General features: G+C 40.6%; 2 protein-coding genes across 2 annotated transcripts; one reads left to right on the plus strand and one right to left on the minus strand.

The window, feature by feature from the left end:
• The first annotated feature begins 319 nt into the window (after positions 1 to 319).
• ergic3 (ERGIC and golgi 3) lies at positions 320 to 26619 on the plus strand. The gene is made up of 14 exons (XM_039797120.1): positions 320 to 508; positions 1285 to 1325; positions 4404 to 4491; positions 4608 to 4727; positions 5167 to 5263; positions 6953 to 7118; positions 8059 to 8116; positions 11891 to 11905; positions 13325 to 13356; positions 14550 to 14646; positions 23682 to 23746; positions 24117 to 24253; positions 26187 to 26242; positions 26409 to 26619. The coding sequence occupies exons 1-14, from the start codon at positions 421 to 423 to the stop codon at positions 26486 to 26488; spliced, it is 1140 nt and encodes a 379-aa protein (XP_039653054.1). The 5' UTR covers positions 320 to 420; the 3' UTR covers positions 26489 to 26619.
• Positions 16536 to 21102, minus strand: romo1 (reactive oxygen species modulator 1). Its single transcript, XM_039798050.1, has 3 exons — positions 20947 to 21102; positions 19074 to 19204; positions 16536 to 16784 (listed from the first exon to the last, which is right to left on the minus strand). Exons 2-3 carry the CDS (start codon positions 19202 to 19204, stop codon positions 16676 to 16678), a joined length of 240 nt encoding a protein of 79 aa, XP_039653984.1. The 5' UTR covers positions 20947 to 21102; the 3' UTR covers positions 16536 to 16675.
• Positions 26620 to 26849: the final 230 nt, after the last annotated feature.

Consider the following 26849-nt stretch of genomic DNA (forward strand, 5'->3'; position numbering starts at 1 on the left):
CCTATTTATTTATTTTTTGAACTATATCGACTCATTTATTTATATTTACATTTATTTACATATTTATTCCCTCTTTTATTTATTTTAGGGTGTATTTCATAGGCATTTAATATTGAATAAAATGGCATTCCACATGGTATTGCTACTATTTCCACCTCTACCTTCATGATGTTTAATGTAATCTAAATTTACAAGGTTTTGTTTCTCCTTCTTTTATGTTTTTGTTGTTGTGCATTTTCACTTTTTATTTTGTCAAAAAAAAAAAAAAAAAGTCTAAATTACGCGGCCGGCGCTGATTGGCTCAGCAGTGCCCCCTTGCCTTGCGTGTCCCGGAAGTGAAAGCGGAGGACTGATGTGTGTCTGGAGAGCAGGAACCTGTCGGTAACATTTGTGTTTAGCGGTGGTTTTCTGGATTAGAAAATGGACACGTTAAATAAACTGAAACAGTTTGACGCTTATCCCAAAACTCTGGAGGATTTCCGAGTGAAGACGTGGGGAGGAGCGACCGGTGAGAGGCTCTAATTTACCCGGGCAGCAGCAGCAGCCATTCAGACACCCTGGCTGTTAGCTGCTGCGGCTATCAACAAGGACCTGAAGCATTTCTCCTTTCAGTGATACAGTATATAAAACACATGCAGTTACAGTGTTAACATTATCTTTATGACGCCGTGTGAGCCTGAACAGCGGCAGAATTGACACATTTTACAGTTACAATGAAATAATAGAGCAACATACCATACCAACTAGGCTAGTTATAAAAAGCAAATGCTAATACCATAACATATTACTCCACAACGACACGTTGTGCAGGGCGTTCCTTTCCTCCAGGGTTAGTATAGTTTATATTTCTGTACAGGATAATACCAGTGGTGTTCCATGTTTTAGCCCATTTGCTATAAACCATAAACACTTTACATTAACGGTAACGTTACTGGTGTTCATTTTACAAACCTTGTTGCTGTGGTTTAGTTTGGAGGTAAGCTTATATTTAATATACGATACCACTTACATGTTACAGCAGCACATACACAGGCTAAGAGCTAATAAAGCTAGTGGTGGAAGTCTTTTTTTTGTTGCTATGGTTTTGCGGGGGGAGGCTCACTATTTATATTTACCATCACCCCCTTCCTTCCACTACTTCCAGTTATTTTTATGTTCGTTTGCTATGTGATTTATTTTTTTACAGTGAGGTTTTAGAGTTTTTTCCTTTTAAACTTTTATTTCACTTTCTTCTCCATCCCTTCTCTTCCTCCACTAACTGTCCCTTCTGTGTCCCTCCATCAGGTCGCACCACCCTTCCATTCATCCTTCCCCTGCATTTCATAGTGTCTCCACCACCTCTCTTTCCATTCCTTCCACTACCCTTTTTCCATATCTTCCTGCATCCTCTACTTCCACCCCACTCCATCTACACATTATAGTCAAGCGTCCACACACTGTCTTTTTCTTTTACTTTTAGATGGTTAGTGCGTCTTTCCATTTTTCCTATCCCTTCCTTTCCCTATTCCTTTCCTCCATGCTCCTTTTCTCTTCTTCCCTACCTTCCTTCCTTCCTCCTTTCATCTCCATATGTTTCCTCTACAAATGTTTTAACAGCGGCAATGTTATTATTGTTTAGGGTCTTTAAAAAAACAAAACAAATCAACTTTTATATTTAACTATATTAGCTTAACTTTAATCGTCTTCTTTTAACTAAAAGTACTGTCAAACAACACTTTTCTACTCAAAAAGTATTTCCTTCCTCACATCCACTGTGGCTGTCCATACAAAACCTCCCATAATCAACAGCGTCATTACGTCAACCAACATTAACGTCACATAATGCAAACGTGGGGTTGATTTAATTTAAAAAATTTCTTATTCAGCAATAAACCCATCAACAAACCCAACCAGGTCCTTTCCTTCTCCATTCCAAAAAATTAAATTTGACACTTAAAACAGACACACTATAACATGTGTGCAGCCAAAAGAAGTCCTGCGTGTCGAACATTTTCACAAAGCCTCATTAATAGAATATCCAAATTATAACATATAAACGGATGCTATTTTGTCCACTGACTACCACAGGGTATCTGCAGGTCTTGAAAAGTCTTTAAAAGCATTGAATGCAGTTTCCTCAAAAAAAGCGCTGAAAAGGTATAGTCTTTCATTTTGAATTATAATTGTTTTTCTTGTCTTCTGCGGTTCCATGCAACTATGTGTTGCCGTCCGGCTACTCTCCTTCCTCCTCCTCCCTTCCTTCCATGTTTCCTTGTGTGTGTGTCCTTCTTCGTTCCTGTCCATTCCTCTTCCTTCCATTGTCCTCCATATGTATATACTACTATCTCGTGTATATGCTCTTTCTTTCTGTATATAGGTGTATCTTTTTCTGCCTCTCTCTCTCTCTCTCTCTGTGTCTCTCTCTCTTTCTCTCTCTCTCTCTCTCTCTGTCCTCTGTGTCTCTCTTTCTCTCTCTCTTCCTCTCTTTCCTCTGTCTTTCCTCTCTCTCTGCTCCTCTCTCTCTCTCTCTGTCTCTCTCTCTCTCTCTCCCTCTGTCTCTCTTTTTCCTGTGTCTATATCTGTCTACCTTTCCTCTCTTCTTCTCTCCCCTCTCTCTCTCTCCCTCTGCTCTCTCCTCTCCTCCCTGTCTCTCTGTCTGTGCTGTGTGTCTCTCTGTGTCTGTCTGCGTCTGTGCTCTCTCTGTGTGTGTGTGTGTGTCTGTGTGTGTGTGTGCCTGTGTGTGGTTTTTTTGTGTGTTTTTTTATGTCTCTTGTGTCTCTGTGTGTGTCTCTGTGTGTGTGTGTATATGTGTATGTATATATGTGTATATGTATGTGTATATGTGTATATATGTGTATGTGTATATGTATATATATGTATATATATGTATATATATATATATATGTATGTATATATATATATGTATATATATATATATATATATATATATATATGTATATGTATGTGTGTGTGTATATGTATATATGTGTGTATATATGTATATATATGTATGTGTGTGTATATATATATATATGTGTATATATATGTATGTATGTATGTATAGCTGGGAAGTGCTGGAAATGCGATAGAAATGTCAATAAGTTCATGTATTTATAAAATAATTCTAGGCCTTATTGTTGTATAATGCAATAATTATATTGTAATTGTATATGTGGGAATAAAGTCTTAAATTGAACTTGGTGAACACTGCAGACACCCTGTACCAGTTAACTGCTTGAACACTGACGGCACTGTACTGGTTTGACTAAACAATTCCAACTCAAGGTCCACTTCCCAGCTTCCCAAGCTTTAGACCGTATCACGCGTTCTTCATTAGCACGTGGCGTTTGCTCAGTTGTTGTGGAGCTGCAGATGCTCTTTCTTCAGACTTCTCATCAGGTTTGACTTGAAAGTCCCCTTCCTGTCAGACCGGTCCGAGTCACACAAACTTCAATATGCTGAAGGCGAAAAGTTACGACACACAGCTGTGAACGCGACACTAGTCCTTAACTTTCACTCACCTTTCAAACTCACAAGATTCAGAAGTATTATGTTTGCATTGCACAGTTTTATATTCATCAGATAATGCAACTTTGTGTGGAAAATCCATTCCATCCATCTCAATTCAGAGGTTTGACACTACAAAATGAGTAGCAGCTATTCTAGTTTACAGAAAATAAGGCAAGCATCATTTTCTGTTGCTTTGGTGCAAAAAATGTCACCAAAGGGGAGATGCATTGTTTTGTCACACATTGTCACATATTTTCAGTTAAATGTTCCATGCATCAGTGTCAGACATGTCTGTGTTTTGACCAGGGATGCACCGAATCCAGGATTCGGCTTCGGATCGGCTGAATATTGGGCTTTTTGACGGGGTTCGGTTTCTGCCGAACCTTTAGAAAATGGAACCTTAGAAAATGGAACTCGTGAGCAGAAAAAGTTATGTTTGGCAGTAATTTCAGTCAAAAAAAGGAGATTTAAGTCGAGCTACATGTTCAGTTTGCAATGCCGATTTGTCTCGTGGTGGCGAGGACCCTTAACAATACACAACATCGCCGCTGTTAAAACATTTGCGTATGAAACATCCAAAAGAATACGAGTTGTGCATGAAGGAATCTACAGACAGCAGCTAAAATGCTGCAACTTCAGGTACGGCAAAGGAAGGACAGTCCCACCTAAAAACTTGTTTTAACCAGACGACCATTACCAGCTTTGCTAGCCCTACACCGAACAAACAGTGGGCCTCAGATCACCCACGAGCCACAGCCATTCATGTGAGGATGGGAGTAGGATTCGGTATTCGGTTTCGGATCCGGCAGAATCTTAACCAGTGGATTCGGTATTCGGGCCGAACCCCAAAAATCTGGATTCGGTGCATCCCTAGTTTTGACTGAACTAAAATGAACCCCCGCTGTTCCCTGCAGGTCCACCCTGAGCTGTACGTTGACACGTCGCGAGGAGACAAACTGAAAATCAACATCGACGTCATCTTCCCTCACATGCCCTGCGCCTGTAAGTAGCACCGCTGTTACCTCGCTGGCTTAGCAACCTGCTAATAATGACACATGTTAATTGTACTCTGCCTTTCCCTATCTGTTTTTTTTTTTTTTTTTTTTTAATACTCTCAGATCTCAGTATAGATGCGATGGATGTGGCCGGTGAGCAGCAGTTGGACGTTGAACACAATCTGTTCAAACAGCGGCTGGACAAAGACCTGAAAGCTGTCACTCTCGAGGCAGAAAAACATGGTAACCTTTAAGTTCCCTCTGACATTTGACTAACTAACGATGACTGACTGCTGCTCTTTGCAGGCATTCAGGCCAAAATAGTGCTCTGTTTTTAAAAGTAAGTAGTCCGCAAGTAGTAGAAATATATGATCCAGGAAGGTGAGACATCAATGACATCAAAACACAAATGCACAGAGACAGGCAGCAACTGTTTGCTCCTCTTCCTTTGGTAAACTGTGGAGTTTGCACAACGCTGAAAGCTACACACTGCAAGGTAGCCTAACTGGAAAGTTTGGGTGCACGTTTTTCCATTTGTCAACACAGTACGCTAACAGATGGCTGCAGAAGTAAAAATTAACCAGCCCTTTTTTTTTTCTTTTTTTTTGCCAGAACGTCTGTGTCTGGAGTTTTTTAGAATGAAGGGTCGAACTAGATCATGATTTTTTGTTTTCGTGTGTAGACCTTGGTATGGCTGACGATGGTGCAGTGTTTGACCCCAGTTCACTGGACCCAAACAGATGTGAGAGCTGCTACGGAGCTGAGACTGAAGACCTCAAGTAAGAACACACACACATACACATACACTCACTCACACTCACACACAGGGAGGTGGTGATTGCGAGTGGGGAGGGGGATTTCAGACAGGGAGTGATGTGTTTATGTTGTGAGTTGTATGTTTTGTTTTAAAAATAAAATAAAAAAATGTTAATCATAAAAAAAGATGAACTCTAGCTAATTTCCCACAGCATTGATTTGAAGTGGCCAATCAGGATATCTTAGAGGTTGGAGGCTGTGAATTCAGGGGTGCATGCTGGGTGGTTTCTGTCAGTCAAAGCCACCATTAACTGACTGAGTGAACAGCCAGTTGAAATGTAACTGGGGGAAGTGAACAGTTGGGCCACCGTCACGCACTAGTTCTTTTGAGAGGACAATCGTGAGGCAGCATGGTGGCCCAATGGTTAGCACTGTGGCCTCACAGCAAGAAGGTTCTGGGTTCGAATCCTGGTTGTTCCGGGTCTTTCCGTGTGGAGATTTTTTATGTTCTCCCCATGTTTGCGTGGGTTTCCTTCGGGTGCTCCGGTTTCCCCCCACCATCAAAAAACATGCACTAGGTTCTCCAGCCAGTGCCCTTGATCTGCAGTTGGTACCTGGGCGCTGTAAATGGCTGCCCACTGCTCCCTTGAGGGATGGGTTAAATGCAGAGAATGAATTTTGTATGTATGTGACAATAAAGTACCTTTACCTTATAAGACTGGGCATTTAGCAGATGTGTTTTTGAAGAGCGATAAATATATGTAAGTATGAGTGCAGTGGAATGAGTACTTTTTTTTTTTTTAAGATTATTTTTGGGGCTTTTCCCTTTATTAGATAGTGACAGTGGATAGACAGGAAAGGGGGAGAGAGATGGGGGATGACACACAGCAAAGGGTTCGGATTCGAAACCGCGCCGATGCAAAGGACTCTTCGCGCTCTTACTGGGTGAGCTAGAGGCCGCCAAGAGGGAGTACATTTCTAAGATCTCAAACTTTGTGAGCAACCAATTTGAACAAGTGCAAAAGACACAAAACGGTACCATCACAGAAGAGTGTGATACAGTACAAAATGGAAGAAGAGAAAGAGAAGCACCACACCCTTCTCCCCAAAATACCAACAAAAACAACTTCTTCATGTAACCCCTAACACTGCAGTCCAGGGAAACCCAAATTAAATCCGGTAGTTCACAATGAGACAGGACATGTCCCGTGATTCACTTGCATTTAGCCAAAGACTGTGATTTTGAATAAAAGAAATTTCTTCTATAGTTTAAACATGGTGATAAAAAATGTCTTATTTGAGAATACAATTTCATATTAAATAATGCAATTTAAGTATTTATAAATACACAAAAACATATAAAAAAAAAAAAGTCTTCTTCTGTCCAGCAAAATACCAAATTACAAAATACTCAAAATAATTGAATACGTATTTGAACTAAATTGAATTCAAATACTGCCCGTCCCTTCATGCACGCACATGTGCATGAACACACAGGCTCTTGTCTTTCTCGGTGTGTTTCTGTATAACCTTGTTATTTACGTGCCTTGGTTCTTCTTGTTTGTGTGTGTGTGTGTGTGTGTGTGTGTGTGTGTGTGTGTGTTTTTTGTGTGTGTGTGTGTGTGTGTGTGTGTGTGTGTGTGTGTGTGTGTGTGTGTGTGTGTGTGTGTGTGTGTGTGTGTGTGTGTGTGTGTGTGTGTGTGTGTGTGCAGATGCTGTAACACCTGTGATGACGTGCGGGAGGCGTACCGGCGGCGAGGCTGGGCGTTCAAAAACGCCGACACCATCGAGCAGTGTAAGAGGGAGGGCTTCACACAGAGGATGCAGGAGCAGAAGAATGAAGGCTGCCAGGTTTACGGCTTCCTGGAAGTCAACAAGGTACTCCAAATCTTATCTGCGAATGATTGTTGGTATCTAAAAAAAAATCACTTAGTTTTTTTTTATTATTTTTTATTTTTTTATTTTTAAACACAGTGTAGCAGCTTTGTTTCTGTCTGGGGGACATCCAGTGGGTTTGGAAAATGTTCATGAAAACATGAAGATTTGAAAATGTAGTGATATGTAATGCCTTGCCCAACAAGGCTGTCAATAGTACTTTAGATAAAAGCTGCGAAATTTAAATTTGTGATCTTAGTTTCTAAAACTAGAAATCGACAAATTATAGCCTGGATTTGCTGACCCTGAAGAAAGTGTACAACCCGTTTGTTTGTTTGCAGTTAGAAAGTGTTAAATAGTTCCTTAAAAGAAAAAAAACTTGCTTATCACAATGAAATATGTTTCACTGGGAGGAGGAAATCTGACGTTTTGAGATTAAAGTTGAAATATTAAAGGACATTAAAGGAGATGAAGTCATAATATGACAAGAAATAGCTGTAATATTATGAAAATAATGAGATAATTGTATGAGAAAAAGAATATGTTGTACGTATTGTATCCCTGACACTGGAAAAGTGACTGCAGTCCATAATCATGTTTTTATATGGACCTTACACTATGTTGAGGCTAAACCCAAGCTTTAAGCCCCTGAGGTGCTCGTCTACGGGTAGAGTAATTGACGCACTTTTTACCTCTTTATTTGCAGCTAACGCCATTGGTTCAATTTATTTCCATGAGATATTCGTTGGTTTTCCAGACAAGTTACTGCTTGTGTGGTGTTGGTGTGCGTGTGTCTGTGTGTCCGTGTGTGACTGCGTGGTCAAAAACTGTATGTGCTTCCCGGTTGCACCTGAGGAACCAAAGATTGGTTCCTATTTATACCAAGCACTAATTGGCTCTTACACACTATATTCATTGGATCTTTCTCTTCTTTGTGTCTTAGGTGGCAGGAAATTTCCACTTTGCTCCAGGAAAAAGTTTCCAGCAGTCTCATGTCCACGGTAAGACCTGCTGTTCATCCACTCTACTCGAAACACACTCCCACAGAACCATTCAAAGGTTTTTGAACAGCCTGTGTTAGTTTCCTGTGTCAGGCAATATCCAGAGACACTGGATATTTGTTCTTTGATTACACACAAGCACTTTCTACATGTTTCTAACATATACAAGGTGAATAATTTGCCCTTTTTTTAAACTACCTTTAAGGAAAACAATGCTTTTAGAGACCTGTTTGGATGTAGGACTTTGCAAGTAAGCTCCTAAATAAAACAACTTCAGTCTTTGTCGGAACCTTTTCATTGGTGAAGACCCACTACACAACTATCGAGAATAAATTTGGCAAAGAGCTGAAGTCAGGCACAGTAGTCCAGGGTAGTCGCACTTTAAATCCAGCTCTGTGTCATGGCAGTGTGGGCAGTGTGTGCAGATGAACAGTGTTTGGCTCTGCGCGCTGGTGCCACAGAGGGAAGCCACACACCGTTCATCTGCTCACACTGTCCACACTAAGATGACACAGAGCTGGCTTAAAATCAGCAAAGTATCCCTTTAAAGTTACCTTTGAATCTATGTTGTTTTCAACAATTAAAAACACCTTTCTGAAGTTTAAAGTCGGATCAGATTTATTTCTCATTTCACATTGATGTACTCCTAACTAATATTTTCCAAGTTGAGGGTATTTACGTTGAGTGCATTGCTTAACCCCACATTGCTAAAATAAAGGGTTGTTCAGAAACGTTTGACTGCTAACTGTGTTTATCAGTTTCTGTTCATTCATCATCCCTCATCATAGATCCACACCCACCACATCCATTAACACATCATCCATTAATCACACAATCATTTCTGTTTGCACATTTAGACTTTCCAGAAACAATTAGAGATTTTTGAGAGATTTGTGCACTAAAAATGACATAAGCTTTGACAACTTGTCAGTTAGGGCTGGGCAATATATCAATATTATATCGACATATTTTCCTGAATTTGAAAGCTAGATTACAGTAAAGTGATTATCTTTACGTACCAGTCTGTTCTAGCTGTTCTTTTATTTTCTTAAGCGTGATTTGTGGTTCTGCGGAGGCTCCACGCAGAGCTTTCTCCGTAGCCTACGTAAGTGGCCTGAAGTTTATTACTTGTGCGTTGGTTTGTGCGTCGATCTAACACCAGGGCCGGCATGTGTGTGTGCGTGGTAGAGCGAGCGAGAGAGTGACAGTGATTAGCTTCGGAGCAAGTAGCGACTCTAGAGTCATAGTGAGAGAAACAGAGTCTCCCCTGTGCTTTCTGACCACTGTCGGAAATCTGTAGCAGGAAAAGGTAACCCTCTCCTTGATTTTATGTTGTTTATTGAGTAGGACCAAGAAATGAGTAGGCGGAAATGCAACTCTACCAAGCCACAGCCTTAAGTCATTATATCCACATTTTTGATTATTATTTATCATAACTCTCACTGTGTAAATATTTTGTGAAAGCACCAATCGTCAACCCTACAATATCGCCGCAATATCGATGTATTTGGTCAACACCAGTTGTTGTTGAATCATGAAGATGTGGGTGTAGGACACCGTATTGTATTGTGCGCGCCTGTTCAGCTCTCTGTTGTTTGATGGGTTACTTTATTCTGCTAAAGGTGTTGTTGGATACATTTTCAAACCTTACAAATCTTATTATTAACTCACCAGTTGATCCGGTACAAATTATGTCCACAGGTCAAAGCCCAAGTCCTCAGTGTGCAAGTGTGAGTCAAAAGTTACCAAAATCCGGACAAACGCTGCTTACATACGCAGCAGCAACGCTCCAATTAGTCACTTGTTTTTTCACCGTTTTAAGGAATAATGCAACTCCTCTTCTGTTTGCTGCATGTTGTACTAGTGTCAGGCTTGTGCACAATTCAGAATTGAATTGAGAATGACTCCTAAATTTCAATTCTTGAATTTGAATTGAATTAATGTCAAAACAGGATCACTTTGTCAATTCAATTCAAATTCTAATTCATGAATTGAATGGAGGCCAATTCTGAATTTTGCACAAGCCTGACTAGTGTTTCACTGGAAACTCAAAATTAAGTTGGTTGCAAAAGCCTTGGTCTTCGGTTCTGAAAATGTTTCATGTATTCTGCAGGCAAACAAATATTTCTTAAGATTTTTTTTACAAAATAATCTTAGCTCAAGGTCCACAAGCTTTTTTTTTTGGAGGTTGAAGTGGCATCTTACTGTCTTCATCAGAGAATGGAGTGTAATTCGGTTTCAAACTAAAACTATGAATACAAAGATGAATATTTTTCTGTGACCTCAATGGGAAGATGAATGCTTGTTACATTATGACATGTCATTCCTTAATTTTTTTATTTATTTTTTTACACAGTGCAGTAGAGTTTGACTGATACACGGTGTCTAAAGCTGATGCCAGTGCTATCTGATTCATGCAATATCCTCTTTAGTGTAAATTTGACAATTTGAGGTCAGTGTTTGTGTCCAGGTTTGTTTTCCTGTCGGTAGGGAAAAACCTCAGAAACAGATTTTAGCTGTGAAGGGGCGTTCGTTTTTGACTACACTGAAACCAAACTGATGATATCATTTTGCAGAAGCTGACAAATAAAATCAGTTTCTTTATTGTGTCTGCTCCAACTGGCAGATTATTTTGTTAACTCAAAGGACACTATCACCTGATGCATCAGCAAACACTTGATTATGTGTTAGACTAACTCTACAAAGCAACATTTCCCTTACATTCTTCTCCTTTCCTCTGCATTTGTCTACATTTTTATTTCCTTCATTTGTTTCTTCCTTTGACCGTGTTTGCCGACATTTGCTCTGCCATCACTGTGTCACTTTTGGTGAACTGTCCTGTTTTGCCTGCCTGCTAAAAGTTTCCATCGTCTGCACTCTGCACATTTAACCAGAGAAGGAAATGAACAGTCGCCAGCCATCAAATGCTCAAATAAATCTTCTCTTAAGAGCCACTTCAGCAGGAGAAGTGCCACAATAATCTGGACAAAACATTAGTTGGCTACTAAAATGGAGAACATGGCCACTAAATTTGATTATTCTTCAGGCGCCCAAGCATCAATCGAAAATAAATCTGTATTGTTGTCTGAGCTGCACTTCCCACTGCTAGTTTCCTACCCTGAACACAACAGCATCTCCTCTGATCCGGCTGTGCGACGTGAGCTAAATTACTCTGGTTGAATGTGCTTCATTCATTTAGTTTGGTGTTCTATTTGAATGCTTAGCAGCAGAAACAAGAGACAAGAATCACTTGTGCTAAGGATTTGACTTTAAATGAGGCTGCGGCAGAAATAAATCGGCCTCACCCTCATTCTGGTCCCAAACTCCCTTTTTAGTCCGGACTGACCTTAAAGTGTTAAATGCTGTGTCATGTGTTTGGGGCGGCATGATCATCCTGACAGAAGTTATATAAAAAAGTTTTTTAAAGCTTATTTTCTTTGGCTCTGGAAAAAAAGAAAGAAAATCCTTTCCTATTCCCATTCTGCTGTTATGTTTAATCTCGAGCTTGTAAATCAATTTGTATATTGGAGTTGAGCTTTTAATACTTTGAAAACAACCAAATCCCGAGCACAAAAGCCTGAGGTAAGTTTTAAAAGCTGTGTCCTCATGCGCCAATAACATTTTAGATTTGTAAAAAGATATGGAGCATACAAAATATAACAATGTTTTGTCAGTGTTGTGCAGCCCCTACTGGCACCCCTCCTACACATTAATCTACCATGGTTTGTTGTCTACCTGCATCATCATAGTGACTCTTCTCTCTTCTTTCTGCAGTGCACGCTGTGGAAAGTAAGTCCATCTTTATTTGCAGTTTTGTTTAAAATCTTACAAATACCTAAAAACGGCCTCATTCCTGTACAGTAAGCTGTTTATTGATATATGGGAAAGTATTGCAAGTATACAATTTTGTAATATGAAGTAAAAAAATGACTTAGTTTAAAATTTTTTTTTTATTTAAGTACTGGATGAAACTCGCTATACAATATAGAATCCAGTTTACAAGTCAGACTGCATTTGGGTATCTGTAGTCCCTACCAACCCACAAACTGTGAAATAAGACAATCCAGTATGTTGTTTTTGTGGGCTGCCTAGATCAGAAAACATAGGATTCAAAAAGCCATTCAGATTTGGCTCCCCTTCCTATGTCACATGCAGGCTCATTAAAATACCCCCCCCCACACACACACACACACACACACACACACACACACACACACACACTACCTGTGCAAAAGTGTGCCATACTTTTCTCGCAAGCCAATCAGAGCAGACTGGGCTTTTCAAGATGAGGGCTTAAAGTGACAGGCGCTAAAATGGAGCATTTCAGACTAAGGGGGTAGTACAGGTTGTTCAGACAGACGGACTGTTTTTCGAACATTAAAGCATGTAAACCTTAAAGCATGTATCATGTTCTAGTAGAATCCCAAAATACAAGTACTGGTATGAACCTAAAAATGAGCATTTGTCTCGTTTACTCTCCATCCTCTTTAAAGACCCAAGTTTTATCTTGACGAGACTGAAAATGTCCTTTGTGCGAAGAAACTTTGCTATTGTGTATTTGCAGTACTTTCCAACATGTTAACAAACAGCGCAATGAGGCTCCTGTAAAGTTGTGTAGTGTGTGTAAATATTCCAACCTCTTTAGCAGACCTGTGGATGGGCACAGGGATCACGTTAGACATAGTCAGTCTGACATTAAATCTGATCTTTCCAGTTTTTTTTGGATTTTTACAAACCTATTAGAATATTCAAGTCTGGTCAGGTTTGTGCAGTGTGAAGCTGCAGCCAATCAGATTTTAGGTACAGGGAGAAGGAAAAACTTCACAACCGCCACCCGCTCCTTAAAAGGTAATTCCGAATTAGCGATAACCAGTTAAGTGAAAGATGTCTCAAACCCTATACAACATGAACTTTTATAATTAGAAGGCACATTTGAGGGAGGCCAAAGGTCCGAGCCTCAGCACCCTGAGACCAGATGGGGGACGTGCAGCTACTCACTCTGATATCACCTGTTGTGTGACCGCTGGCTTCAGCTTTATTTGCTGCCTTTACATCTATAAACTAATCAGACTGAACAGCTGAATCAATGGGCAGTAATCAATCACAAACTAACCAATAACTCCCATTCACACTCCTCCTTTTCTTTAATGTCTATTTAAAGTATTGGTAATTAACAAATTAAGTGATGTGCTTTGTTTGCGTTTGCAGTTCACGACCTACAGAGTTTCGGCTTAGACAACGTAAGTTACTCAACTGATGACGTTTTCTTTCATGTTTAAAGTTTCTACAATTCTTTTGTAGTAGTGTGTTGTACAGATTTGTATGTTTTCTTTGCTTATTTAAAGATGATTTGTATAACTTTAGAAAAATCATGACCAAAACTCCAAACCAAGTTGACTGTAATATTCTAAATTGTCCATAGTAATACTATATACAGTGCTTCCTTTAGGATTTTTTTTTTAGCAGTGCCAAATGTTTTACATATGAAACGGAACTTACACTTCGCTGCAACACAATCCCCTATTTATTCACCTCTATTCACACAATGAGGTATATTTTCAGTTGTGATTGAACTGTATTTTTTTTGAGGAACTATAGGGCACTTAACCCTTGTGTTGTCCTTCGGGTCCCAGTGACCCGAAGGACAACACAAGGATTATGTACTTCCCTTTACTTTGTTGAGAATTGCTCTCTAAACAAGGGTTAATACAGCACCTTAGTTCTTGTTTGTACAGCATTTTGGTCAGCTTAAACTGTGTTTAAATGTGTTCTAGAAATAAACTTTACTTACTTACTTTACAAGAAACAGGGTTTAGAGAGCAATTCTCAACAAAGTAAAGGGAAGTACATAATCCTTGTGTGGTCCTTCGGGTCACTGGGACCCGAAGGACCACACAAGAGTTAACATCTACAGCAGGTCTACACTTAGAACGGACCCACCGCGGTGAGGTTTTTGGTGGAGCTGTTGGTTTAATAGTCGACTCGGAAGAAAGCGAAAGTATGTGGAGTTAAACTGGAGGGGCCCAATAACCTCTGAATAGTTCTACTTGTTGTTAAATTGCAATGTGAGCGGCAGCCAACGGGGTGCATTATGTCAGCAGGATAGTTTAAAAGGGAACCGCGACTACATTATTTGTACAGCCCTATTTCTGATACCGTGGTGGCAGACGTTTTGGTGGGCCGCAAAATCAACATAGAGGAAACGCTGTATATAAAGCGTTCACGACACCCTTGATGAATGATATTAGGAAATGGCTGTTGAGGTGACAAACTGTTAAATCAAATTTCGTGTTTGAAGTTCTGATACTATATGGGTCACAAAAACAAAAAGCTGGGAATGAAGACATTTTTATAGAAAAACCTGCTTGCTTGCTAATTACTCTGAAAGGTTGTTAAAGTCTTGCCGGCTTCTGATCTTTCTGTCATCCTTCAGATAAACATGACCCATCTGATAAAACACCTGTCGTTTGGTAAAGACTACCCCGGCATCGTTAACCCTCTGGACGAGACGGACGTCACAGCGCCACAAGGTCAGTATTTCACGCTTTTCCTGTTTTCAATATGATGCTGGCAGGAATAACACTATAAGCATCAGTAACACTTAACATGTAGGGCCCTATTTTAACGATCTAAGCGCACAGCGTGAAGCGCCTGGCGCAGGTGCGTTTAGGGCGTGTCCAAATCCACTTTTGCTAGTTTGACGGCGGAAAAAAGGGTCCGTGCGCCGGGTTCAAAAGGGTTGTACTTAGTGTCTTCATTAATTCATAGGTGTGTATTTTGGGCGCAACATGCTATAAACCCATCAGTGTCATCTCCCATTCCCTTTAAAAGCCAGGTGCGTTTGTACCTTGGTGCATTGCTATTATGAAGGCGAATTTGCACCGTATTTGTAATAGTGTGTGTGTAACAAGCATAGTGTGCGCATGCTGTGCACGAGCCTAGGCGTATTTCACTAATTTGCTGCTAAAATAACAATGAAATGCTGCGCTATTGACTTTAGACCAGGTTTTTGTTGGTCAGTGGCACAATCACTTCCCGCTGCCACAAGAATGCACCTGAATGCACCTCCCTGTAAGACCAGCACGCCCATGGGCGCACAGATGGGCGCAGGTGCATTTGCTATTTAAACGACGCGGGCGCTGGACGGGAAATTGACAACCGCGTCGGTCTTAAACTAGCAAAGACACTTGCGTCGGGCTTTGTATTGCGTCGGGTGCAAGATCGGGCCCTTAGTGTTCAAACTAAATGTTTTCTTCAAAAAGAAATGGATCACTTTTCATTACATCTTACCGTTTAATCATGTCAATGCTTCGCCCAGAATTTTTTACCTCTTGGGTTTGAAAACCCTGTCATAGCCGATGATGTAATTTTCTTCATCTGCTCATGGCTGTGTGGACGTCGATGCATTACCCAACGATGACTGTGTGAGGAACAAGGAAGGGCTTTTATAACCAGTGATGTAACCGTATTCTTAACAATCAATGCACATTTGCACCAGACCCTGAAAGAAGTAGTTACTGGTTCAGCTTCTGGCTCAAGGGCTGAATTTACCTGCTCAGAATTGAACCCAAATGGAACAAAAGCCCACCTTGGTTTCACTCAACCAGTTTCAAAACCTATATGGACTAAACCTTAGGTTTTTCTTGTCAGACCCTCAGAATGGGAGCGTGAGCTTCTTTAAGTTGCATTTTGCACCAAATCAGAGAGAAGATACATAGGATCAGAGGCCTGTACTACAAAGCTAGATTTGGCGTTAATGTGGTAACTTGAGGTTCAACCCAGGGTTTTGTGTATCACGACGGTGGATCCCTTGTTAACGGGTTAAATTGCTGTGGTAATTTATGCTGAACACAACCTGCTCCAGAGCAGGTTGTGTTGGAGATTAGAGATCAACCGGTGTAGAAGCGCCGCCTACTGACCAATCAGTACTCGTTTATAACGGCGTCACCGTTCCTAGAAGAGCCGATGGAGCGCTCATTTAAGTTCAAACATTTAGAGAGACAACCCCTTTAACATACCCTGATGGGTATTTTTATGAAAGATAAAGTTATAGGTATAGTTAGATACTTTAGAAAGTGCTCTGCGTCTGCAGGTGGAATTTTCCTTTTGAAATTAAATTAGCTGTTCTGCGTCTGTCACTCTGGGCAGGACGTTGGCAGCCTCAGAAAGTGTAACATCCACTCTGAGAACCATTTTAGTGTTTCCTTTAGGATTATTTTTAGTAGTGGGGGCAGGTCCGTATCTGTACCCCCTCCCCAATAAATTATACGACTTACAGTTCACAAGGACGTACACACACACACACACTCGGCTAGTTATCCTCCTGTGTCCGCGCTATTCTCCGACATGCACTCTAACAGTGCAGCCCTATTTCTGGTACCGTGGGGGGCCACCACGGTCAAATCAACAGAGGAAACACTGCATTTGTCATCTGAACTTTATTGACAAAACTAGACTGTTGGTTGAGAGTGTGACGGCATTGAGCAGACAGAGAGCTGTACGTGTGGTCACTGGACAAGTCCCATAGCTGTATGGTTGTGTGGAGGAGGTTGTTCCTCCTCAGCAGCGGATGCCCATACCGATGGACATGAAGGTGCCGAACGTCCCCCCGCTCTGCATCATGGTCTTCCCCACTCCTCCCATCAGCTCCCTGCCACGCATTCCAATCCTTGAGACAGAAGAGACAGTTTGATTTTATTAGGTGTCAACTGAAATGTTTCATGCCGCTTTTTTTGCTTCACTTCATTAATCAGGCTGACATTGTGTTCACGTTAGCCTGTTTTCCTACAAAGCTTGATTGGCCCAGTTTGTTTTAACCCTTGTGTTGACAAAACAAGGGTTATGTACTTTTGTTTACTTTGTTGAGAATTGCTCTCTAAACCCTGTCGCTTGTTAAGTAAGTAAAGTTTATTTCTAGAGCACATTTAAACAGAGTTTAAGCTGACCAAAATGCTGTACAAACTAGCACTAAGGTGCTGTATTAACCCTTGTGTTGTCTTTCGGGTCAACGGGACCCGAAGGACAACACAAGGGTTAAATCAGGCGGACAACAACAGACCTATTTTAGTTGCTGATAAAATCTCTGTGATGTGGACAGTGAGTTAGAGGGCTGGTCAATTATTTCAACTTTTCAGTTACTCTGCAGATCCTTTTGCTCTATCACCAAATCAAATACTCTTCAAATGAACCCTTTAATATATATATAAAAAAAAAAAAAAAACTAAATTATCACTCATAGCAATAGCTATAACTAATAATGCAATTTACCTTTTCCACTGTTTGCATTTTGTCATGTAACATTGTTATAGACATTACTCAGAATTGTACAGAACACACCCAAAACGACTACTTGATGATGCCATTTACGATATTTGGTAGGTGTTAGGAAACCGACAGGTACTCCTGAAGGAATCGGAACCTCGAACCACTCAGGGAAAGTTCACATTATTCTGTTCCTGGACTATAACAGCTGGTCTTAATAGACACCACGTCCACATTTTTCAAATTTCCCCACATACACAGTTGCAGTTTCTTTAAAGTGATGGTTCAGAGTAATTTCAGCCTAGAGTCCTTTGCACAAGAGCTGTAATCGGGCCTTAAAAGTACGGCCCGAAAAGGCCCGAGCCCAACAAGTACATTTTGATTGACATCGTTTTAAAAGCCCGAACCCGTTTACAGCCCGACTGTACAAAAGGCCGTCTATCAGCAGTGATTAGAGTGTCTGAGAATAGCGCGGACATGCGCTTCACACCGCGAGCGGGCACACGCACCACTCGGCAGAAAAGGGAGAGAAAGAAAAGAGACTGCGCCGCACGCACGCAGCTCCTTTGTCTTTCGTAAAAAATGAGTCATTTATACATGTTTTAACATCATTTATTCATGACTAACGGAAGCCATAGGCCATTTGGAAGTTGGAACAAAGAAACAGGCTAAGTCCTCCAGAGACCAGCCTCTGTTTCATCTCCTCAGGATCCATTTTCACGCTAATCGAAACGCATCAGCTGACCACTCATTTACCATGCAACCCGAAGCGCAAGCCCGACCGAACCCGTCGGGTCCCGTCAGGTTCGGGCAAAGATCTTCAGCTCTACTTTGCACCATGACCTCGAGCCAAACAACCCCCCAGAAGCTTTTTTCACCTGGGTCGAACATTGGGAGAGTTAGCGTTATCAGCTGGTTAGCTTAGTGCAGACGCTAATGGATCCAACTGTGAATTTCGTAAGTTACCCCACTAATAATGCCCAAAAAGATACCAAACTTCTACAGTAGTACAAATAGGTCATGTACTCATAAAACGATGGATTGGAAAGTTTGTAAACTAGGAGTTTATTTAAATAAGACTTGTTTGCTGGCTTCTGCTGCTACCGGCAGTAAGACGAGTGCTTAGGGATGTCTACAAATTACAACACCGAAAAGAGATACAACAAAAATATTTATTAAATTTAACTTCTTTTTTTTTTTTTAAGTAAGTGCTGTAGTACAACTAGCAGGAGGTAAGTTTGGAGACACCTTATTTAATCATTAAAATAAATATTTTTGTTGTATCTTTTTTGGTGTAGTAATTTGTAGACGTCCCTAAGCACTCGTCTTACTGCCGGTAGCAGCTGAGAGCAGAAGCCAGCAGGCAAGTCTTATTTAAATAAACTCCTAGTGTACTTACAAACTTTCCAATCCATCGTTTTGAGTACATAATGTATTTGTACTACTTGTAGAAGTTTGGTATCATTTTGGGCATTATTAGTGGGGTAACTTACGAAATACACAGTTGGATCCATTAGCGCCTGCACTAAGCTATTCAGCTGATAATGCTAACTCTCACAATGTTCGATTCAGGTGAAAAAAGCTTCTGGGGGTTGTTTGGCTCGAGGTCATGTTGCAAAGGACCCTAGGGTGAAATTACTCCGAACCATCACTTTAAGAACAGAACAGTTTGGGTGCACACCAAGTGCAGAGTTACCTGAGACAGGAGAACGTGCCAAACATGGCACCAGCAGCCATTCCCACTGCAAACCCCATCATGAAGCCCATCTTGACCCGGTCAAAACAGCTAGGTTGGGTCTGGCCATATGGACCTACAGCCACTGGCATCTGGAGAGGAAAGACCGAGAGAAGACAGGCTAGAGATGAGATGGATGGATCAGTAGATGACAACAACATACTCTGATAGTATCACATACTGAGCAGGTCTGAAGGTTCCGAGCCCAGCCATGTGATTTAATTATTAATGCCATGGCTTCATCACCACAAGACAAAGAAATGCCTCACCTAAGTAGTAATTAATGTTGCTTCAGGAGTATATTTGTTTTTTAAGTTTGTATGGGAGTATGTTCTCCTAAAGCACCCGCAATAGGTTAGTCTATACCTTTTACAGCTATGAGTTGCTTTTATTTCCTTAGTGTATTTCAGTGAATTAACCACACACACTCAAATCAAGCATTCTTTTGAGTAACCTTATGAGTAGGCCTACTGACTTTTTGGAGTATACTTTTTCTTTGCCACCTGGACATATTACATAGTCCAAACATCCTTAGAATTAATAAGGATTTCGACACTAATGCTGTCAATACACCGTTTGACCTTTGTATCTATCTTTCTACTAGTCAGTTATTTTACTACCTAACCAGTCTTGAATGCTTACCAAGCTGACAGTCCTACTAGCGTTGCACGCCGACTTATTAGGACTTGAGCTTATTCACCGTAACCCCCAGAGTTAGATAAGTCCATACATACCCTTCTCATCTCCATGCGCGTCATAACTGTGACGCATCCACCGCTAGCCTCGCTTAGCACAGATGTTGGAGGTAACTGGTTCCATCTAGCCTACTGCTCCCAATAAGTGACACAGTAACGCCTACATTTTCCTGTTTACATTTTGTGATTTGTATAGTCACAGCGTACACATAACAAGGTCACATGACATGAGACACAGCCATCTTTTAACCGTATACAAACTGGGAGCTATATTCTCAGAAGGCGAAGCACTGCTACTTGGAACTCCAGGTGAACTATCTGCTCCTCACCACGGGGCTTCTCAGGTGCTGCGAGCAAATCACTCCGCTCAAGCAGCAGTGCTTCGCCTTCTGATAATTATTCTCATCTTCTAACCGTATACATACTGGGATATAGTTCCCAGTGTGTATACGACTAGAAGATGGTGTGTCTCATGTGACCTTGTTATTTGTACAGGCTGGGACTATACAAATCACAACATATAAATAGGAAAATGTTGGCGTTATTTTGTCACTTATTCTTGGGATCAGTAGGCTACATGGAGCCGGTTACCTCCAGAATCTGTGCTAAGCGAGGCTAGCGGTGGGTGCGTTAGACAAGACTTACGACATGCACGGAGATGAGAAGGGTATGTATGGCCTTATCTAACTGACTCTGGGGGATACGGTGAATAAACTCAAGTCCCAATAAGTCGGCGTGTTCCTTTTAACTAAAGACATGTGGTAACGTTAGCTAGTTAAGCTGCTGGTTAATGATTAAGTTGTGTTGCTAAGCCTGTAACTTGAGGTGTATCAGTGGTAACGTTACTGCATTAACGTTAGCGAGCACACTTGAGTTTAAGTTTGCAGACGGAATAACCAGCGGCTTTTGTTTAGATGCAGTCTTTAAACGGGAACCATAACATACCATGGTGACTGGCAAATTCACACTATATTCCAACAGACCAGTTTATTTCTTTTACAGTCTATGGGTTTAATGCACGTTAACTAACAGGCTAACGTCGCCTGTGGCCTTGACAGATAAACACGGCACGTTTACACCGACAACATGTGTCTTTCTGATCAACACCTTCTGGAAGATTCGTCGGAAGTCGACCTTACCTTGAACTATGTATTTAAAATAAGCTGGGTTTTGCGGTTCCTAACTGGAGGATTGTCGTAGTTTGGAGCACAGCTGCGTTTAAATGCCTTTCTAGCAGACCTCCATAACCGGATAAAGGAAGGAGAGAAGGACGGAGGAGACAGATAAAGAGGGGATATAAGATGTAGGACAAAAAGAAACAGCGCCATCCTGTGGTTGAGTTTATTACTGCTATTATTTTGATTTTAAGTATTTACTGCATTCAAGAGCAGTGGTGGGAAAAAATCTCGCATCCTTTGTATCAGTAGAAATACATAGTTTAAAAATACGTCATGACAAGTAAAAGTCCTGAATTCATGTTCATGTTACTTGTATTATTAGCAAAATGTACATACATACATTACTCATTATGCAGAATGACATCTTTCACGCTGTTATATTATTGTAGAATATTATATTCTGTTTTTATCACAAAGAGCATTCTAATGTTGTCATTTGTCAATTTTGAGCAAAGATGTAGATATTTAGATTAGTATAGTACTGCATCATCATGTGAGCATATATGTGTCTTTAATGTAAAAAGTACAGTGCCTTGCGAAAGTATTCGGCCCCCTTGAACTTTTCGACCTTTTGCCACATTTCAGGCTTCAAACATAAAGATATAAAACTGTAATTTTTTGTGAAGAATCAACAACAAGTGGGACACAATCATGAAGTGGAACGAAATTTATTGGATATTTCAAACCTTTTTAACAAATAAAAAACTGAAAAATTGTGCGTGCAAAATTATTCAGCCCCCTTAAGTTAATACTTTGTAGCGCCACCTTTTGCTGCGATTACAGCTGTAAGTCGCTTGGGGTATGTCTCTATCAGTTTTGCACATCGAGAGACTGACATTTTTGCCCATTCCTCCTTGCAAAACAGCTCCAGCTCAGTGAGGTTGGATGGAGAGCGTTTGTGAACAGCAGTTTTCAGTTCTTTCCACAGATTCTCGATTGGATTCAGGTCTGGACTTTGACTTGGCCATTCTAACACCTGGATATGTTTATTTGTGAACCATTCCATTGTAGATGTTGCTTTATGTTTTGGATCATTGTCTTGTTGGAAGACAAATCTCAGGTCTTTTGCAGACTCCATCAGGTTTTCTTCCAGAATGGTCCTGTATTTGGCTCCATCCATCTTCCCATCAACGTTAACCATCTTCCCTGTCCCTGCTGAAGAAAAGCAGGCCCAAACCATCATGCTGCCACCACCATGTTTGACAGTGGGGATGGTGTGTTCAGGGTGATGAGCTGTGTTGCTTTTATGCCAAACATAACGTTTTGCATTGTTGGCAAAAAGTTCGTTTTTGGTTTCATCTTACCAGAGCACCTTCTTCCACATGTTTGGTGTGTCTCCCAGGTGGCTTGTGGCAAACTTTAAACGACACTTTTCATGGATATCTTTAAGAAATGGCTTTCTTCTTGCCACTCTTCCATAAAGGCCAGGTTTGTGCAGTATACGACTGATTGTTGTCCTATGGACAGAGTCTCCCACCTCAGCTGTAGATCTCTGCAGTTCATCCAGAGTGATCATGGGCCTCTTGGCTGCATCTCTGATCAGTCTTCTCCTTGTATGAGCTGAAAGTTTAGAGGGACGGCGCGCTTCGCGATTTGCAGTGGTCTGATACTCCTTCCATTTCAATATTATCGCTTGCACAGTGCTCCTTGGGATGTTTAAAGCTTGGGAAATCTTTTTGTATCCAAATCCGGCTTTAAACTTCTCCACAACAGTATCTCGGACCTGCCTGGTGTGTTCCTTGTTCTTCATGATGCTCTCTGCGCTTTAAACAGACCTCTGAGACTATCACAGAGCAGGTGCATTTATACGGAGACTTGATTACACACAGGTGGATTCTATTTATCATCATTAGTCATTTAGGTCAACATTGGATCATTCAGAAATCCTCACTGAACTTCTGAAGAGAGTTTGCTGAACTGAAAGTAAAGGGGCTGAATAATTTTGCACGCCCAATTTTTCAGTTTTTTATTTGTTAAAAAAGTTTGAAATATCCAATGAATTTCGTTCCACTTCATAATTGTGTCCCACTTGTTGTTGATTCTTCACAAAAAATTACAGTTTTATATCTTTATGTTTGAGGCCTGAAATGTGGCAAAAGGTAAAAAAGTTCAAGGGGGCCGAATACTTTCGCAAGGCACTGTAACAATAGCTGTCAAATGAGTAAATGTAGTAGAAGTATAAAGTTGCAGAAAATGGAAACTCTGTACTTACTCAAGTAAAGTACAAGTGTCAACATTGCACTTAAGTACAGTAATTGAGTTAATGTACTCAGTTATTTTCTACCACTGACTTTCTCAGCCCACTTTTCAAACTCCAACATATGTACGTTAAGTCAATCAGATAGCGGTTGATCCTGAGACAATGCTAAAGCTCTTCTGTTTTATAAGAGTAAAATGAACTACAGTAGAATATACTGCAAGTTGCTTTATGCTGTTTTTAACACACTTCCCTGCTGTAATAATCCTCATATGCCAAATGATCTTACTTAACATCCAACTTCTTACATTCTGGTCTGATAATTGTTTGCTCTGTAATGTTTGACAATACCCATTGGTTTCCTTATTTCCTTTTATTTTATCTTGGCCCGCTGTTTGATTCCGTTTGGTACATCAGAGATTATTACCAATCATGTTGATCTCAAGTGTCCTCTGTGTGTATTTTAGTTTTAACAAGGATGTCCTTTCTCTCCCCACAGCATCAATGATGTACCAGTATTTTGTGAAAATAGTTCCTACCATCTATGTGAAAACTGATGGCGAGGTGAGTTAATTTTACATTTGTTCCCTAAAATTACTCTTACATTCCAAGCCTTATCAAACCAACAAAAATAACTAGATTGGTTAGCTCAGAGATTTTAAAGCGACACATCGAGAAAGAAAAAGTGTTGCATTTAATTGTTTTATGAAAGGTTGGTGCTGTACAGAACATTTTTGTATACTTTTCTTTTCGTAACATTATCTTTGGTAGGTTCCTTAACACTGCAAAAAAACCATGATGTTCGCCATTAACATAAATTTTTCTTTTCAAATGTTCAAAATGTTCAAAAATCTAATGTTTAATTGAATTTACCGAGCTACATTTAACCTCCTCATCCTAAAACCGTGTTTTGTTGTCATTTTGTGTTTTGCAGGTGGTAAAAACAAACCAGTTCTCGGTCACCAGGCATGAGAAAGTGGCCAACGGGCTAATAGGAGACCAGGGGCTGCCGGGCGTCTTTGTTTTATATGAGCTGTCACCCATGATGGTTAAATTCACAGAGAAACAAAGGTAGGAGACAGTGCTGTCAGTTGCAGCACTTTTATAAACGTTATTTCCCTCTCATTTAAAGGTCCAGTGTGTAACGTTTGTAGTTGTTCATTATCAAAATCTGTGTTGCCCGTTCACAAACTTGTCCTTTTTCATGAATATTTACCACCACCATCAATTCCAAGTATTCCTTTTGGCTTGAAATTTTACTTTTGCATTCACATGAACTGTGGTTAGACGCTCCATATTCATGCGCCATCTTGAAATACGTTAGCCGGTAAGGAACATACAGGACATACTGCTCCGCCTTTCGCGTTTTCGCTGTCCCATGATAAACTCCCAGGTGCTGCTAATGCTGCTAATGGGTATCGTAGCTTCCCGGCCCCCGGCAAGTTTGAAGAAGGAAACATGGAGGACCACACGTATTCAAAATCCAAATTTCAGGAACGGGAGTCTTCTTCTTCGCCCAGAAAAAAAGGATATTGAGAAGAGCAAGAAACCGGCGTCATCGTAAAATTTGAGTGAACATTGGAGCTGCCTTCCAAAGATGGAAAGACCTGATGAAGGAAAAGGGGATCGAAAGAGACGCCGAACGGCTACCGTAGCTGTAATCCGTACTTTGAACTGCGTGGCGCGAGAGAGTTGATTGGGATATATGATCTCAACGCTAGATGGGAGAAATTCCTACACATTGGACCTTTAAAATTTCCTTTGACTTCGCTGACGTCTCGTTCACACAAACTGATTCAAAATTGGCGAAGTGTCTCTCGAGTCTCGACTGTTACGAGTCTTCAGCTTTTAGCCGTGTTGAACCTTTAGCATGTAGATCACGTACCAAGTGCCAATTTGGACAGCTGATGTTGACGCTATACTGGCACAAGACCCTGATGCTTTTTCAACTCGTGCACAGATAATGGCTCCCAGCTTAGTAAATGAACATACATTATTCAACAACATCATTCTGTAAGACCTATATGATCCTACCATCATGATAGGATTCCACTGAAAGGGAATACACAAAGTCGAACTATCAACCAGCTCGAATTGCAAATGCATGTAATGCAGCTGTGCTTTGTTTGAACTCTCACAATACATTTTTACAAACTAGTAGTCGAGATAGACCGATAAATTGTCTCGGTTTAGTTGATATTTGAATTTGAATTGACGTGCTCGTGTTTGTATCTTGGTCAGGGATCTAAGGGATCAGTTTTAAAGATTATTTGATACCTCCACAAAGGAGGTAATGATTTCAGCTCGGTTTGTTTGGTGGTTTGTCTGTCTTGTCAGCAGATTCTCATGAAACTTGGTGAAAGGGTGTAGCATTGGCCAAGGAAAACCCATTTACATTTTGGAGTGTACCCGAATCACGGCGCGGCTACACAAATCTTTTTTCCCACGTTCTTTAACAATCTAAAATAGGGCATTTGTGCTGCATTCATGTGGTGTCTGAATAATCAGAAAAACAAGTTCCTGACTGGGAAAATCCACACTGCACCTTGGTCTGCACCAAGGTGCAGTGTCCTTCTAGTTTGTTTTTTGTTGATGTTTAAATAAAAAAAATTACTATTAACATGATGCAAGACATGGGGGTTTTTCCCATTCAGTGTAATGGTTCAACTGGTTGAAAAATAAGGTGTATTTTAGGTTTGAATACCTCACTGAGTGTCTGTTTGCTTTTATTGCTTTCGGTGTCTTAAATGTATGGTCTTAACTAGCTTTAGTCAAGATTTTGGAACAAACTGATGCCAAATTAATGAATGCAAGAATAGTATTAAGAAGGCTAATTTAAAGGGGAAATGGTTTTAAGGGACATTTAAAGGCAATATCATAGTACAAGAAGTCAATTTAAATGCCACATATTTAATAAGGAAGCTCAGTTATGACAATAAAAGAAGAATGTGAGCTTCTTTTAACCTTATTGTTGAGTCAATATCCTCTCTTTCTTTCTGTTCAGATCATTCACACACTTCCTAACAGGAGTTTGTGCCATTATTGGAGGTGTATTTACAGGTCAGTCCCTCCATGTGATCACGTCATTTGACGCTATATGTTACCTGATAATATACAGACTAAGACTAAAATGTGTATATGAATTAGGAATTTTAAATGAAGTGGATGAAACCTGACTCTGTTTTTCTCCTGTTTCTTCTGTTTCCTGTCTGCTGGACTCCTGCAGTGGCCGGTCTGATCGACTCATTCATCTATCACTCAGCTCGGGTCATCCAGAAGAAGATAGAGCTGGGCAAGGCTTCCTAACGCCCCCCCTCCCCGCTCACTAGCCTCCACGGTGCAAAACAGACCAAGACACGGACACAGAAAGAAAGAGGCACAGACAGACAGACAGACAGACAGACCGACAGACAGACAGACAGAGGGAGAAGTTTGGAAACCGAATCAAGTAGTTTTTTTTTTTTTTTTTTTTTTTTTTTCTCCCGTCAGATTGAGTGAGAAATGCAGAGAGAGAGAGACAGAGAGGTTTTAAATTAGCCACGTTTTTAATTCCTCTGTCTCTCTTTTCATTCTGGAAAAGCACAGGAGAGGAACTTGTGGTCCTTTTTGAATTTTGCTCTCTCTCTCATTAAATTAAATGCCAACAGGACAGAGTCAGAATCAGACA

The sequence above is a fragment of the Perca fluviatilis genome, chromosome 4, assembly GCF_010015445.1.
Source record: "Perca fluviatilis chromosome 4, GENO_Pfluv_1.0, whole genome shotgun sequence".
NCBI classification, from domain to species: domain Eukaryota; kingdom Metazoa; phylum Chordata; class Actinopteri; order Perciformes; family Percidae; genus Perca; species Perca fluviatilis.